We start from the raw sequence: 18,230 nt of genomic DNA on the forward strand, positions 1-18,230 counted from the left end.
GAGCCCGGCTTCTGGCTGAGCAGCGCTCTTCCTGTGGGAGCAAACTGACCACCAGGGGGCAACTCCTGCGATGAGCATCTGCCCCCTGGTAGTCAGTGCGCATCATAGTGACCAGCCCAGGGGTGGGCAAACTTTTTGACTCGAGGGCCACAATGGGTTCTTAAACTGGACCAGAGGGCCGGAACAAAAGCATGGATGGAGTGTTTGTGTGAACTAATATAAATTCAAAGTAAACATCATTACATAAAAGGGTACGGTTTTTTTTTTTTTTTTAGTTTTATTCATTTCAAAGGGGCCGGATCCGGCCCGAGGGTCATAGTTTGCCCACAGCTGGATCAGCCTTTTGGTCTATTTGCATATTAGCCTTTTATTATATAGGATGAGTAAGATTGACCATTTTCTTAACTCCAGGACTATATAAAACAGAACCACAGGCCAAATTTAGCCTGCAATCCTGGTTTGGTGACCTCTAGTTCTAGTCTATTATTTGCTTTTTTCTTTAGGTATTTCAAATTTGTGTATTTTTTTTTCTTTGCTTATCTTTCATTTCAACCACTTTCTCATTGGCCCTTTTTACTTCTTTATCTCATTTTTATTCTCTTGGCTATTTTCAGTCTTTCTTTAATGTCCCTTATTGTCTTTTCATTTGAGACTATTATTCTTTAGGCATCCTGTAATTTAGTCTTCATTTCTTAATTTATTTTGTCTTTTTCTTTCTTCCCTCTCTTTCCTGAAATCATTTAACTCTTTTTTATTTCTTTTTACTGATTATCCTTTTCTGGTTTTCATTTAAAATTTTCTTTTCACATTCTCAAAACTTGTTTGAAGATATGTAATTGAGTTTGGGGTGCTGTATGAGTTTTCTTCCACTTTATCACTCTTTGGGGGGAGGGAAGGGCAGATTTTCATGTATAAGATGTTTTCATTTCAGTTGCTGTGTTTCAGCTTAGTTACTTTGCATAGATTTGCCTTGTTTAGTCATTTAGTGAATTGTGTTTTCTTTCAAGAATTCCTACTTTGATTGCCATTTTTTCAATGCAAAGAAACAAAATTTGATTTTTCTTTTTGATGAGTGTTGGCTGTTTTTTTCTTTTTTAGTGATAGGGAAAGGGTCGTGAGTTCTATGATTTTTCTGGTGGAAGAGAGGTTTTTTTTGTTTCCCAAGTCTCTAAATTTTGCTCTTTTGAGTTTTCCTTTGCATACTGCCACCTTGATTTGCACACTCTTAACTCCCTTCCCTAAAGTTAGTGCTCAGTTTTACCAGAACTCTTTCAGTTCAAGCAGTTCTTGCTTTGCATGGTCGTGCCAGACTGTAAATGATGATCATGCAAACTAAAATAATACAAAGTGATCTTTTTTGTTGTTGTTGTTAATCTCACCTAAAGATATTTTTCCAATTGATTTTTAAAGAGAATGGAAGGGAAGGGGAGAGAAAGAGAGAGAGAAACATCGATGTGAGAGAGACACATGCATTGGTTGACTCCCAAATGCACCCTAACTGGTGCCAGGGATCAAACCTGCCACCTAGATACGTGCCCTTGACTGGAATCGAACCTGTGACCCTTCAGTCCATGGGCTAACATTCTAACCACTGAGCCAGGGTGATACTAAGTGGTCTTAATCATTCATAGGGAAAAATTATAATTGTTCTATGACCTTTGCAATTTTTTTTTCAACATTAAAAACTCTCAGTTATAAATATATAGAGAATTTTTTAATGGTAAAGCCAATATTTATTTAGTACACTGTAATTTAAAATATTAGCAAGATTGAGAATTAAAGTGTTTTCTTTGTAAAAAAAATTTATCAAGAGTAGTTTGGACAGTGCTTTGCGTCTTCTTATATAACTTACAATGTGGAGCAAGCATCTTTTCTGTCTTGGTAAATGATCATACTTCTTTATAAGTTTGTATCAACTTCCAACATTTTATCTTTTGCATTTTCATTAAATGCAGTGAATCTCTGTGTACCTCTCAGAGTTCCTTTTATGTGAAGTTTCTTGCCAGCATCACTTTTCTAGAATATCTTCATTCTTTTCAACACAACTGCTTTGTTCATCCATGTAGATATTTTGCCTTTACTTAGTTCTTCTGACTATAGCACTGCCAGCATTCTCATGATCAGCTGTTTCTTCTATAACTCTGTGTTTGATCTCAGTTTCACTTCCAGTGTTCATTCTTTTCGTTTCTTTACTGCACTTTCATCTTTGGTAGACACTATCATACCTCTTTTTATAAATTGTCATGTGGATTTATCACTAAGAGACACTTGCTGTATCTGCATGAACTGAATAACATGTGCAGTGACAAATTACTAACAGATTTGAAAAGGGTGATGTGATTGGTCACTTGTCATGATGCATATCTGTTATTTATGTAGTGATTTGCGGACTGAGGAACTAGCAGCAAGTTTGTATTTTATGCAATTGCTCATAGTTAATGTATAAGTGGTTACTGAAATTTGAGTCATATTGTGTTATTTAAGCTATGGAACCTTGAGTTTGTGCATATTGGAACTGTGCAAAGCAAGGACTGCCTGTATTTTGCACTTAGAGTAGACTATCTCTTTCAGTTGTGAGTTTAGATCAGTCTCAGACTTGCCACTATCTCTCCTCCTCTCACTTCCTCACTGTTTTTCAGATTGCCCTTGCTCTGCAAAAGTGTCAGGAGTGGGAGAGATGACTTGCTAGGATTTTGATGTGTGTATTTCTATAGATAGGTCATTTGAAGCTTGAACATGTCTTTAAAACAAAAAATTAGCTTTGCTAAGGTTTTATTTTTATATAGTTGTATTGTTTTGATTTTGTAGGATATAGGGAGATTAAATTTTAGGCAGGCACCACTATCTAAAAGCCTTGAAATAATTTTATTTTGTGTTTATAATGATTTTTGAGTACAAAATCTTTACATTTTTCTTATGCTCATATATTCTTGCAAGTGGGAGAGGAGTAAGAGTTGGGTCTTTTTATTGGGTAGAAATTGTATATGTGGGTGCCGTCTTTGAATAATCTATTTTCAGATGTGCCTAATGTATACATTTAGTAATTTGGTGTTGTTAATAAGACAAAAGCAGGTACTTGAAAATGCCTACATCTATTATTTGTGAAAAGAATGCATATTTTGGAAGACATAAAGGAGACAAAAAATAACATGACAACTTATTTATTATTATTTCCCTATTAAACCAAATAATGTTTTTCTTTTTCAGTCCTATGACAATGGGTTGGCACAGGGAGCTGGACTTGAATCTCATGGTAAGGCATCTTAAAATAAATGAACATGTAGTTTCTTTTGTTTCTTCAAATAACGTCATGGTTTCTTCAACATGGAGGACCTCAGAAGTTTGTCTCAGCTCTTGGTGCAGCCTGACCATCTTCCTTCCTACTTCTTTCTTTTGACACTCTTGTGCCACTTTGAACCTCTTCTAGGTCAGTAATCATTTATAAATTATTAAGACCAGAATTTTCATTAAAATATTTTGGGGTGATTTTTTAAGATACTGTTAGAAAATAGCAAGTTTTCTTCTTTGGCATAACACTAGAAGGGTAGGTGCAGTCTATTAAACATGAATCAGTGAATTTATGAAGAAATGAAAGATTTTTATTTACCTTCTTTAATATAAATATCCTAAGTCATAGTCATAAAACATTTTGCCTCATAACATGTTCAATATATACATTGATATAATCTCTCCTTCCACATTTTTTCCTACTTTTGGCAGAAGCAGAATAGAGATATAATAGTCACTTAGTTTGTCAGCACATCAGTAGTCTGAACTCTTTCAGACTGAGTATTTCCACGTGGAAGTAAATAAGTTTCCATGCTCCTTTTTAAAAAAGAAAGAGGCTAAATCAAACAGACTCTTTGAGTGAACTCCTTGTTTCCTCTTCATCACAGCATTTATTTTTGTGCTCACCTGTTGTGTCCATCCCTCTACCAGCGTGATACAGTGGAAAGAAAAGGTCAGTTTTCAGGTCTCATCCTTGATACCAGCTGTGTGATCTTGGCTGCTCACTTAGTATCTCTGAGGGTTTCCTCATCAACAGAGTAGAAATAATTGTCTTTTTATTTTATTATTAGGATTATATGAGGTAAAGTGGGTTGTAAACTATAAAACATGTATAAAAATATTTTTTTAAGTATATATTCCTCAATCCCATATCCTTGTACTTTCCCTGGAACCTTGTCCTATCAGGTATCTTTTTCCCTCTCTCACATCTTTACTCCCTCTTTGATGTAGGTATTTGTAGTGTGTGTCACTAGAACTGTATAGAAGACTGTCTTGGATTTTCCTCTGAGGCCATATTGTAATTAGGACTCCATAATTCTTGTGTGTGCCTGAGTCTGTTTGAGATTGGCATTGGGGCAAGCTAGCAGTAGCAATTATGTCACTGGTCATCACTACTTGGTAAGGAAGGATATATTTACAGCCCAAATAGGAAATCTGGCATCTATAAGAATTTCTGAAAAAAGGAGACATATGTACTACTGTCTGTAATACTTTAAACAATAAGATAAAATTTAAAAAAAATTTTCTGAAAAGATAGGGTCTGGTAATCATTATTATAAAGGTTGTTAATGGGCACTCTAGCTGAGAAGACACCTTACCAGTATAGGAGACCTGTGGGACAGACACTGTTCCCAAGAAATTGGGATTACATTCTGTGGAATGTGAAAGAGAGAAGGGTCCTGTCAGGAAAAAAATCTTGCTGAGTCACACAAGTAGTGATTTTGAGTCAGTACGATTTGCCTAGGATTGTACCCATCAAGATCATCAATGACTGTGATTCATGCCAAAAAGTTGACATCCTTCTTCTAGCTCTAAATTCACCATGGTAGGTTTGAGGCCTAAAGCCCTAGAGGAGAGCTTCCTAATCAGAGTGCTGCAGTACCATAAATGGGTTCTTGGTGTGCCAAGCTATTGCTCTCTTAGCCTTTGTGGCAGCCAAGAAGCTCTGGGTGTCTGGAGCCCCTGGTAAGATGGCCTTTGGCTTGGAGCACCCTCCTCAGGACACCTCAGGATGTCCTACAAATATCAGATACTCTTGTTCTTTTTGTGCTCTGAAGTTAGATAGGCTGAGAAGTACTATTCTAGAGGACTTTGGTATAGCCTTCCTTCCCTGTCTCATTTTATCACTATCTATAGTGGTAAGTAAAACCTCTTCCTAAATAGTAGTCCTGCAATTTGGTCTCTCTGCAAAGTCTTTGTATACTCCCTTTTTCTTCTTTCTATTGTTAATCTTTTTGTGTGTGTGTGGAAATTATAAGGGAAAGTTTATTTAGAAAATGACAGGTGTAGTAGAAGTGAGACAGCTGGGCTGCGTAGGCTCAGGAAACAAGTTACAGGGGTAGAAGACAAGCCCTTGGAGCTTAGAGAGAAAGGCAAAGGTAACGCCTGGGGAAAAGTAGGTGGAAACAGAAAGGCGTGGGTGTGCTCCCTAGAGGGAGAGGGAGCTCTTTCTATTGTTAATCTTTTTAGAATAGTGGTCCAAATATACTATTTGCCTTTCTACAAAAATGGCTTGTTCTTTAATTTTCTGTGTGAGGCTTCAGTAACTTAGGAAGTTTCTCTTTTAAAGTTATGAGTGGTCTTTATCTCAAATCCAGTTTCTTTCTCATTCCTTATCTTTATTGAAGCTATTAACCTCTGCCCCGTCTTTCTTGAAATATCACATTCTTTTTGTCCTGCTTCCTGACAAGTTGTTTCTGGCTCCTTCACCATTTTGTTTCTTCCTCTGACCTCTTTACCTCAGCCCAACTTCCTTCTTTCTAAATCTCAGGGTTCTTGTACTTGCTGGGTTTTTTATAGATTCCTCCAACCTCAGCCCTTGCATACACCTGGCTTTATTTCACATCCTTTAGGTTTGGGTTCATATATTTTTGGATAAGCCCCCTGTTTACGGTAAAATTGCAAACCACCAACATACTGCCTATTTAGAATCACATATCAACCACATATTCATACCCTACCCCTTTCTGGCTTTTTCTGCATATCACTTTTTTATATTTTAGCTATTTGTTCACTGTCTCCTCACATAATATAAGCCTCATGAGAATAAAGATTTGGGCCTGTTCTATTCACTATTGTATCCCCACACCTATAACATGTGTGGCACACAGTTGAATGAACCAACAGATGGTTGTTTATCAATCATCCCTGTGTTGATGGCATCCAAACTATGTTTCCAAACATGTGCTATTGCTTCTCAGCTACATAACCCCCATTCGGTCTCTTCAGCATCCCAAGCTGCACATGTTTAAACCATTCCTCTCCTCTTCTTCTTCCCAAACCTGTCCTTGTTATTCAGGAATGTGAAATTGCTACTACCAGAGAAGCCAGAAATCCAGAATGTTGGGTGTGTAATCTCTTGTTCTGTCATCATTTTTTTGTAATTTGCTAGTCACACCAGATGTCCCACATAAGTTACCAGTTTATAATGTTTGGTCTACAGACTAAAAGGAAAATAATTTTTTTTTATTAACTGCTACTCTGTGCCAGCTACCATTTAGTATCATTTAATCCTGACACCAGCCCTCTAAGAGTAGTCATCTTTGTATTAGATTCAGAAAGGCAAAACTGTATGGATATGAAAGAATAAGGATTTATTATAAGAATAAGATTTTCCATCACTGTAGAAGGAGATTGAGGAGTAGTAAGGTCCTAAAATGAGTAGTTGGTGGATTGGGGAAAAGTCACTGACAAGACCTCCTGAAGCACTGGCACAGGTGGGCAAGCGAGACCTTGCAGGGGAATCTGAGAAGCCAGGCACGTCCAGCTGCCAGAGTGTGACTGTGGTGGAGGAGTCTGCGGAGGGCTGTTGCTCCTGCATCTGTTTATGGGCCTGGTGTCACAAGGGCAAGAAGTAAGAAAAACTTGGATTCCAAGTATATGGAGAATAAGGTCAAGCAGGAATCTGCCAGCACTTCTGCCTTTGTCTCCTGCCGCCCCTAAAAACAACCAGGGCACTGGCTACTGCTTCACTTCCATCTTACAAATCTTACAGATTTCTCTAACTTCAGGCCATACAGGAAGTTCTAGCATAGCTAAGTTCTTATAGTACAAAACCACCGCAATAATTACTGCCATTTTACTCAGAGAATTTATTATAGGCTGTAGAGAGAATGTATTCTCCAGTGTTCCTTCATGCCTCTTCACCTCTGGACTTTGCTAGTTCATTCACTCATTCATGCATGCATGCCTGAAATGCTTCCCCTCCGCCTGCCTTTTCTTGATTCCCTCTTCTTAACCTTCAGAGTTTTACCCATCTTTCTATGCCTGGTTCCAGTGTCACATTTTCTGAAAACTTTTCATCATCTGGTGTCATTCCCCACCTCCATCCCCTAAGCCCTGAGCAGTTTCTCCCTTTTCTATATTTCTGTAATACTTGGTTCATACCATTTTCATGGTACTTACCTCAGTTTATTTTATCTTCTCTGCTAAATTGTAAGCTGACTATGTCTTATTCATGTCTTACTCCTAATGTGCTTGTATATCATAGTTGTTCAGTAAGTATTTAATGACTAGCTTATCCGGTATTCCACTCTGTATCTCAAAGCAAAAAAGGCTGAATTTGTGCTATGTACTTCTCCTACAATTTGGTAATAATCAAGTTTCTTCATAATTCTGCAATCTAAATATTATTTAATACACTGTTACTTTGTTTTATTAATTCATCTGCTCTTCTCCAACTACTGCTTAGCCTGGAGCCCATTTGTCATGAAAGCTAAACAGGCACATTATACCCTTCTAGGCCATGATCATGTAATGATTCTATTTATCCTAGTGATTTTCTTATAATAGCACAGTTCGGGTGTTTGGGACAAATTGGATTTACCTGATTTCCTAGGATTAAAACTATTCTTTCTCTCCCTGGATGAATAATATAAACGTAAAAGTTCAGACAAATTAATTTGATTTCATGGTTCTTTTAAAATATCTCTACTCTTAATCCAGAAGAGAAATAGTGAACTCTCTTTGGCTTAATTTCATCTAAGCATTCAGCTTCTTTGAATTTACCTCACTTAACCCTTTTCATGTGATATTGAAGTATAAAATGGTGTACTTCTTTATGTAACTATTTAGCTTTCTACTTTATATCTAGTTATATGTTAGTTGACCATCTTAAATTATACATTTCAGAGTACTTCGTTTCTTTTCAGATAATTTGGTATATACAAATAGATACTAAGAGAATGCTTAAGATTGAGCTGTAAAACCTTAGGGGAGCAGTAAGTTAACTTATAACTGTGTTACACTTTTAAAGTATTAGTAAATCATAGCATAAAAAAACCAGAGTCGGGGACACCTTTGGCCTGCACCTGGAAGAACTTAAGAAGAACGTTGTTAAAAGAGAATCTCTATGGTCCCTTCCTGTGATGTTTTATGATTGAGACATTGTGCATACATTAATTATTTATACAACTGAAGCATATCGTTTTAGGTGGCAAACTTTTAGCAATTTCAGGTGGGAATCTTTCTCTTATTTGTGCCTTAATATTTTTACTTTTACTAGTATATGCCTCTGATAAGGAAGGTTATTTTCATACCTTCTTCAACCAAGGCATAATAAAAATAGTTTAACCTTTACTTGAGGAATTCAGATCATTACCATGAGAAGCGTTTCTTGTATTGCACTTTAATATAATAATGTAAAATAATATTACATTATTAGCAGAAGAACATAGCACAAATTCAGCCTTTTTTGCTTTTTTTTTTGAAGCTTGTGGGAATCATTGATCTAATCCTATTGAATCCTCAAAAGATATTTTATTTGAGTTCTGTACCTGATATTTTATAATATTTCTTAATTTACTTATTGTCAAGATGTTATTGTGATTCTTTCTGGTTTTATGTCTATCATAAGGCTTTTAATCCAGGTTTTTAGAACTAATTTTTTTTGGAATTTTGTGAAACAGCCTCTTAGGGGTAAATTTTGGTAAATGAATTTTAGCTTAAAGTATAGACTTTGTAATTACTGTTTTTGACTACTCAAAACCCAAACTTCAGACATTAATATTTTCAAAATCTGATTTGAACAAAGATTTACTTTGAATTGTGCCGTTTTGCTTTAAGAGTCCTAACAAAGTAATTTGCATAGTAACAGTTAAATGTTTCATTTTACCTTTCTGTAGTTTTAAGGACAACATACTATTAGTTTTATGTTTAATCTACATATATAAATGGCTAATATGCTAAGTGTCCCTCCGCCTGTCCGACCGGTCACTATGACAACCACTGACCACCAGGGGGCAGACACTCAACACAGGAGCTGCTGTGACATACACTCGCCATTTACAGAGAAACTGCACAGACCTGGTGCCAACAATGCAACACTTGGCTTCCCCCAAGTGGGACACAGGCCCCGCCATCATCCCAGAGCGATAGCCCACCAAATTGCAGCCAACACTGCCATGGCGCAAAATGTGGCCCACAGCCCAGCCCAGCCCGGAAACAGTGGCTATGGGCATCGAGTAATGACATCACGTAGCAACGTCAGGCTTCCTCTCCCTAGTGACTAGCCTCCTTGGAGTTTCTTCAGCCCAGGAATACAATTTGCTTTATAGCCAGGTGCAAACATTTTTTTTTTTTAAACAGACAAGTACATATATATATATATATTTTATTGATTTTTACAGAGAGGAAGGGAGGGGGATAGAGAGTTAGAAACATCGATGAGAGAGAAACATTCATCAGCCACCTCCTGCACACCCCCTACTGGGGATGTGCCCACAACCAAGGTACATGCCCTTGACTAGAATCGAACCTAGGACCCTTCAGTCCGCAGGCCGACGCTCTATCCACTGAGCCAAACCGGTCAGGGCAATATTTTATACTTTAACCAAATGTTTGTGAAGCATTTTTCTGTGCCTCATCTCATTTGATCTTCACAGAAGTCCTGGAGTAGGTAGATAGGAGACTCAGTAGAATCCTATTTTCTTTTCATTAGCCGGAAAACAGAGATTTAGAAAGTGTAGAAACTTGACCTAACTGAAAAGAAGTAAGAAATGGTGGACCTTGAAAATGACTTCAGTTTTTCTCACTGTGCAGAATATAGTCAAACACTGCTGCAGTTAAATATTTTACTCTTTGTTTTCCCTGCATGATCTACAATAATAATCTGCTTTTTGTTGATATTTACTGCTATGTTGCTGACAATTACCTGAAAAAGAAGTTGGGGTGCTTCACTGGGCTGGAAAAAGTTTAGCTACATCAGAAAGCAGTTCTAATTAAGCAAGTTTACTCTCTATATATAAAAGGCTAAGTTGACTCGTGTATGCGTGATACATATAAAGCTCTCACTGGCGTCAGTCGCACATGCGTGTTTCAATCTGTCATTGTTGATCAGGAATTTGGTTGACACTTCTATTATAGAGAAAGGGTGAATATCAGTATTAAAATATTCTAATTAATTTCCTTTCAATGTGCACAAATCCATGCACTGAAGTCATTTGCAGATTTTCATGAAAGAAAAATTAAAACTAGTGGGTTATTGAAGAGGAAATAAGATTGAGAGTTGCTTCCTAGAAATTATTCTAAAAGATTATGATAATTTTTTTACTTTTCTGTTTTATTTCACTCATGACTAACATAGATCACTGAGCTAATTGGGGAAAATTCTAAAGATTAAATAGTTTTTACATACAGTAACCCATTTGATGTTATAGCTGCCTTAAGTTTCTACAGGGAATGCCCACTTTTCCTTTTCCAGAGAACACATCCAAGATTTGTAACACCAAAAGGAAAATTATAGGATGAGGAATATTAGGAACTATCATCTATTTAAATAGCTGAAATAAAAATTACTAACTGAAGTTGTAATAAATTGGAAATACAAGTATTTTTAAAATTGTTTGGAGTTGACAACAAATAGTGCCCATGGAAAGTGTTGTTTCTTTTCTTTATGTAACAATACTGACTTTTCACTTTCTGAGGAAAGTAATTGCCTTTATGAGCATATTGGTTTCCTATTGCCGCTGTAACATTTTACTGCAAACTTGGGGGTGTCAAACAACAAAAATTTATTCTCTTACAGTTCTGGAGGCCAGAAGTCTGAACTTCATCTTATGTGGCTAAAATCAAGATGTCCCCAGGGCTAGTTACTTCTGGAGGCTCCAGGGAAGAACCTGTTCTTTTACATCTTCCAGCTTCTGGTGGCTGCCAACATTCCTTGACTTACTGCCACATCTCTCCAGGCTCTGCTTCCATAGTCACATTGCCTCCTCTTTCTGCAGTTTAATCTCCCTCTGCTCTTGTGGGTGTATTTAGGGCCCAACCAGGTGACTCGGGTTAATCTCCCCATATCGAGATCCTGAACGCAATCACATTTGCAAAGTCCTTTTTGCCATATAAGGTAACATGCACACGTTCCAGGGATTGGGACCTGGATATCATTGGGGGGCACTATTCAGTCTACTGTAGTGAGTATGGACACTCACTGTGCATCGACTTCCAGCTACAGCTTTCTTCTCCCCCGCCCACACACACTCTCCCTTGCTCAAACTTTGCCTCCTTAAATTTCTTAAGCCGACTAGGTATCACATCTGCATACCAGCTTCTAGCTTGTTTATATTATATGTTAAAATTAGCTGTAGCTTCAGGCAGATAAAACCTCAATTCATAAGTAATACACTATCTTTAAGTGAATTAAAATCTGACTCAGGTGGTAGAGTCCTAGACAGGGAATAGTAGTCTGTTCTATGTTTTAGTTTCAGCTCTGCCATTAACCATGTAACTTTGAACAAGTTTTTTAGTCTCCGTAAGCCAGTGATGGCGAACCTATGACACGTGTGTCAGAGGTGACACACAAACTCATTTTTTTGGTTGATTTTTCTTTGTTAAATGGCATTTAAATATATAAAATAAATATCAAAAATATAAATCTTTTTTATACTATGGTTGCAAATAGCAAAAAATTTCTATATGTGACATGGCACCAGAGTTAAGTTAGGGTTTTTCAAAATGCTGACACACCGAGCTCAAAAGGTTCGCCATCACTGCCCTAAGCCTTACTTGTTTTCATAAGTAAAATGTTTCTTATAGCTTTAACTTATTTTAAATTCTTTCCTGTTTCATCAAATTAATATGGAAGGCTTCAGTGTTTAGTGGCTATTTAAAATTATAGTTGTCTTAAATTTAAACTACTTTTATTTCACTATTTTCTAGAATTATTTAACCACTTTTTTTCCTCCGACCATTTTATATTATTTTCCTAGGCATCTGTTTTGAAGTATAAAGAACTATGTGGTTTTGATTAACAGGAGGCTCAACTTTTTGTGGCATTGCATCGCTGTGTCTCATGGGTAAACTAGAAGAAGTTTTTTCAGAAAAAGAATTGAACAGGATAAAGAGATGGTGTATAATGAGGCAACAAAATGGTTATCATGGAAGACCGAATAAGCCTGTAGACACCTGTTATTCTTTTTGGGTGGGAGCAACTCTAAAGGTAAGAGAAATAGTAAAAACGAGAAACCTATGCTCTCTGTTAATATCAGCTGTGTTTAGAGGGTTTGGTCTTTGTACTATTCATTAAATATTCTTTGGTTTAGGCTACTGAGTTTTTCCTGTTGCTCTGGCAAAGCCAGTGTCTATATGGTTTTTCAATAGAATTCAGTTATCTGTCGTACTACTTGAAAATTTCCATTCTTACAATATTCAAGTTGCCCAGGTAAGAAAGTAGGCATAAAAAAAAAACTTGTTACTGAAACTGATCGGTAGTCCATCTAGAGCATGGATCTGTCTAAGCATACCAGTAAAGAATTTATGGGAAGATATTAATCCTAAAAGATAAACCATGGGCCATTTCTTTAAAAATCATTTAAGGTTTTCTATTTTTGTTTATTTATGTAAACCGTCTGCAGTGTATTGATTGGTATGTTTTCCCCCATCTCTACAACATTTTGATACACCTCATTCCATAGGGTTATTAGCCACTACCTACAGGTTTTCTCTTTTTAAAATTGCCTTTCACCTTTAAAAAGTATCACCTAGTTATGATATTCTAGAATCTAACAAAAGTCTATATTCATCTTCTATATAATTTTCTAATTTTTTCTCTTAGACAAAAACTCATACATATGGTTGAAGTAAATTTGAAAAACAGAATGATTTCAAATGAAGGCAAGAGCCCCCTTCCTTTCTCCTGTACCATTTTTAATTTTTTTTAATTATGGAAAATTTCAATATATTCAAAAGTAGAGGGAATAATTTGGTGGGACTGTTTCCAACATCAGGATTCTAAAGCGTCTTTCCTTATATTCTATTAATTAAATCAAAATGAATAAGTTTGTTTTTTATTTGTACCATAACTTTTTTATTGGTTTATTTTTATTTTTGAGAAATAATGCTTTTTCATTTATCACTTATACCCTCCGTGCCTCTCTGAGTCATTAATACACTTTCAGTTGCTTTGTGTCTTACAGAAATGTCTTGAACTCTCTTGCCTACTGCTTACCACCCCCTTCTCGTTTACACTTTGATTTATCCTTTTATTTTTTTCTACTTAATGGGATCTTAAGAGAGAGAACAAATAATACATGTCATAAATCTTTAAGCTACATAATTTTTAGGCTAAAATTATATTTGTCTCACCTTTTATCTTTCCTAATTAAAAATCTATAATATTTTTCCTATTCTCAAACAAAACTGTCTCTAGCATTTGGTTAATAAATTTTGTTGCTCTTTTATGAAATATTTTTAGTTCTAGTTACTACCAGTTTGTAACTTAATAACTCAAAATCTTATCATAAGAGTTAAAATATGGTAGATAAAATTGTACTTTTTTAAGTGACTAAAGAAGTTGAACAGATTTGGGAAGTTGTGATGAAAAGAGGTTAAGTGGACATGGTTCAAAAGAAGGAAACATTGAGTGGGTCAAGAAATCAGGAGAGTAAATTTGATACGATAATAAAAAAGATGTGGTTGACTAGTTTTAAGTGCTCAAGTCCCCAGAGGTTTGCTCTGAGAGCCTTAGCTTGAGAAAAGCGTATTTAAATGATATAGATCTGAAATTGGTCAATATGAAAGTTTTATGTCAGTAAATTTATATTTGTCTTGTTATTTCAGCTTCTGAAAATTTTCCAATACACTAACTTTGAGAAAAATAGAAATTACATCTTATCAACTCAAGATCGCCTCGTAGGGGGATTTGCCAAGTGGCCAGATAGTCATCCAGGTAATTTTTTTTTTTTTGTATGAATCCAGAACTTTCCTTTTGTTTATTTCTTGACTAAACCTTCAAGCATCTTTGTCAGAAAGGACATATAGAAAATTTAGCCTTAGTTGTAAACTTACATTAAATAATACGTTTTTTTTAAAGGTAAGTAAATTGTTTAAGTTTAGGGTAGACTTAGGGTGTTAGGGGTATAAAGGAAGGGTTTGATTATCAAGATATATTGGTATAGTTTACATTATTTTCTAAATATTTTACTTAGCAATGTTTTATTTCATTTGAGGCAGTAAGGCAAGTAGTCTAAATAAGCCCTGTCCAAATTACAGAATCATTTGATCCATCCAAAATCTTTAGGATTATTAGCTATCAGTTGAGCTATATAGAATAAATTGCTCTTAATCCAAAAGGAGGAACTCATTTTTTGCTCTTTTCAGAAATTACTAAATCAAAAATCTCAAATCCTGAATACAGGTGTCCCTCACTGTCCAGACTTTTCTTATCTGAATTTTGGCAGATTAAGTTTCTTCTTTAGATGAATACTTTTGCTATGTTAACTCTCACCATTCACTCACTATCTAAAACTCAGGAACCCAATAGATTCAGACAATATGATAATCTATGCTTTCCAAACTCAGGAATGATATTGATGTGAAGAGTAAAGGATTCTTGTATTTCATAAGTACTTTTAAATGGGTTTTTTCAAATATTGAAAACTCTGTATTAATAATGACATTTCTTAAAATATGTGGATATTTCTGATATTTTCCAAACCTTATTATAAGCTGCATACTCTTAATATAAAACTGCTTGCTCAGTAACTACATGGATGCCATCTATAGGCCCTTCAGACCTCACCTGCCAATTGAACTCGTTATTTGCATGCTCCACCTGGCCCCAAAACTCTAGTAGCACTAAACCCAAGTTCATGCCTAGGATTCTGCAGAAGTCTTATCATTAGTCTTCCTGCCTCTAGCCTGTCCCCCTCATATTGACACCCTGTATATGTGTATGTACGTGTGCTTAAAGAAGGGGAGAAGGGCCCTAACTGGTTTGGCTCAGTGGATAGAGCATCGGCCTGTGGACTGAAAGGTCCCAGGTTCGGTTCTGGTCAAGGGCATGTACCTTGGTTGCGGGCATATCCCCAGTAGGAGGTGTGCAGGCAGCAGCTGATCGATGTTTCTCTCTCATTGATGTTTCTAACTCTCTATCCCTCTCCCTTCCTCTCTGTAAAAAATCAATAAAATACATATTTTAAAAAATAAAAAATAATAAAAAAAGGAGAAGGGACCAAAGCTTTTTTCACTCTCTCAAATGGATCTCTGATGCAACAACAAAAAAGCTGAGAACCTCTAATCTAAACTCTTCTATTAAATCTATTTTAAAAATTCAAAGACTTTCTTAGCACTCGGTCAGTTCTTTGGCATGGCACACAGGCCCTCCCGGGATTTGGCTCCTCTTCCACCTCTAGCATCATTCTTCAGGCTACTACCCTTCCCCCTTATGTTATTACCTCCAGCATAATGAATCTCTTTACAGCTTCAAAAAAAATCACTGAGAATTCATTAAAAATTATTTAGAACACTGACATTTTTAATAAGTAGGTTGAAAAATTATTAGCTATAAATATATGAAACTAGATTCAAGAAATGATTGTTTTTGCAGCATTGTAATAGAATCATGGTTTTTATTATTAGCCTAGAGCCTCTTCAGTTCATCTCCTATTATTGAACTGCTATTGTTGGGACATGTACTTGAATCAAAATATAAATAGGGGGATCATACAATTATATTTTTGTACCTGAAATGAGCAGGAATATTACATCCTTACATCCATACTTGTATTTTCATGCAAAATATTCTCCTTTAGAAAAAAAATGTACAATGCTTTTAATTTCTAAAGCAAATTCATATTTTTAAAGTTTTGGTATCTATAACACATAGCTATAGATATGTTAGAAAAGGGACTCAAGAAAATTATTTTGGTCTTGGTGCCATTTTTTTTCAGCTAGTTCATGGTACTATTTTAACAAATAATGTACTATTTTAACAAATAATGGAAATAGGGAAATGACATACTTGAAATACCTTTTGAGTATTTACAATAGCTTTTTAAAAAAGAAAATTCTTGAAGCTTTTTTCTTGCAAGATCAGTTTCTATAACATTTGTGTGAATACTTCGATGTAATACTTTTTACGGATTATGTTACAATGTCTTCAGAGCCTGTACACTACAGAGCATAGAAAGTCTTTGTATGATAAATTGAACTTATGTGGATAGACCTGAGACCTTTTCCTAAAGCCTTTATAAAAATTATTTTAACAAGTCTTTAAAATTATCTTATTATTGGTTCTAATAAATCTAATAACCAATTTGACACAAGGAGATTTTACATACACTTATAGAGGAAACTTGAGAAAAGAATCTACACTAATAAAAGAGAAACATGGTAATTAGCGTACGACTGCTACCCTTCCCATTGGCTAACCAGCATATCCTTATGCAAATTAACTGTCAGCCAAGATGGCGGCCGGTAGCCAGGCAGCTGGAAGCGAACATGAGGCTTGCTTGCTCCAGGGACTGCAGACTCCAACGTTCCCCGCCTGACTTGTCGGCCTCTGATTTGCAACTCTAAGAAACTATGTACTATGTTGCAAATGTAGAAGCTAAACAGAACCCCAGAAATCAGCTTTCAGCCTGCGGGGATCTCAGAGCTGAAGTTATACATTGTTTCGATTATAGAATGGCAAACAAACCAGATAAGAAGCCTCAGAGCTAAAGCCAGAGCTAAAGCTGGCCCAGAATAAAATAAAAAAAAAGAGAAAAAAAAGGAGCGGTTGGGAGCTTCAGTCAACAACTGCCAGCCTGAAAGCAGCCCTCAGCCCCTCACCCAGACTGGCCAGGCACCCCAGTGGGGACCCCCACCCTGAAGGGTGTGTGACCAGCTGCAAACAGCCATCATCCCCTCATCCAGGCTGGCCAGGCACCCCAGTGGGGACCCCCACCCTGATCCAGGACACCCTTCAGGGCAAACCAGCCTGCCCCCAGGCCTCTATCCTATATAGTAAAAGGGTAATATGCCTCCCAGCACCGGGATCAGCGGAGCCGCGAGGCCTCCTGGCACCAGATCAGCGTGATAGGGGGAAGTGCCCAAACCCCCTGATCACCCTGCAGCTCTGTGTGTGACAGGGGGCGGGGCCACAACCTCCCTATCCGCCCAGCTCTGTTCCTGACAGGGGAAGGCGCCCCCGCCCCCCCAAGGGCCCTGCTCTGTGTGTGATGGGGTAGAGCCATAACCTCCCCATCGGCCCTGCCCTGAGTGTGACAGTGGCGGCGCCCCAACCCCATGATCGGCCCTGCTCTGTGGGTGATAGAGGGCGGCGCCCCAACCCCCTGATCCGCCCTGCTCTGTGTGTGACAGGGGGCGGTGCTCTAACTCCCCTATTGGCCCTGCTCTGTGCGTGACGGGGCAGCGCCCCAACCCCCTGATTGGCCCTGCTCTGTGCATGACAGGGGGCAGCGCCCCAACCCCCTGATTGGCCCTGCTCTGTGCGTGACGGGGTGGCACCGCAACCTCCCCATCGACCCTGCCTTGATTGTGATAGGGGGCGGTGCCCCAACCCTCCAATCGGCCCCACCCTGAGCGTGACTGAGGGTGGCATCACAACCTCCCGATCTGCCCTGCTCTGTGCATGACAGGGGGCGGCGCCCCAACTCCCCAATCGGCCCTGCTCTGAGCCCGACCAGGGGCTGCACCTAGGGATTGGGCCTGCCCTCTGCCACCCAGGAGCAGGCCTAAGCCAGCAGGTCGTTATCTCCTGAGGGGTCCCAGACTGCGAGAGGGCACAGGCCGGGCTGAGGGACCCCCCCTTCCCCCCCGAGTGCACAAATTTTTGTGCACCGGGCCTCTAGTGTATTTATAATCTATTCTAAGTGCTTGAATACCAAGAGTTTTCTTTTTACTATTTGAGGTTTGAAACAATTAACTGCTGGTTCACTGGATTTTACAAGAATCCTTTTGAGAAAAAAATAAATGTATTTGTACATTAATTGGAAAGTGTAAGG

The 18,230-nt window shown here is 37.6% G+C and overlaps 1 protein-coding gene across 4 annotated transcripts in view; it reads left to right on the forward strand.

Annotated features, from left to right (window-relative positions):
• The window catches only part of PGGT1B (protein geranylgeranyltransferase type I subunit beta), a 48,726-nt gene that overhangs the window by 17,912 nt on the left and 12,584 nt on the right, over positions 1-18,230 (forward strand). For all 4 annotated transcript variants that reach the window (XM_014461438.2, XM_023747265.1, XM_023747299.1 and 1 more), the window contains 3 exons: positions 3,208-3,253; positions 12,258-12,442; positions 14,062-14,170. In XM_014461438.2, the coding sequence (XP_014316924.1) occupies positions 3,208-3,253; positions 12,258-12,442; positions 14,062-14,170 (340 nt within the window). The remainder of the gene's footprint in view (positions 1-3,207; positions 3,254-12,257; positions 12,443-14,061; positions 14,171-18,230) is intronic.

Source organism: Myotis lucifugus, unplaced genomic scaffold (assembly GCF_000147115.1).
Source record: "Myotis lucifugus unplaced genomic scaffold, Myoluc2.0 scaffold_0, whole genome shotgun sequence".
Classification (NCBI taxonomy): Eukaryota; Metazoa; Chordata; class Mammalia; order Chiroptera; family Vespertilionidae; genus Myotis; species Myotis lucifugus.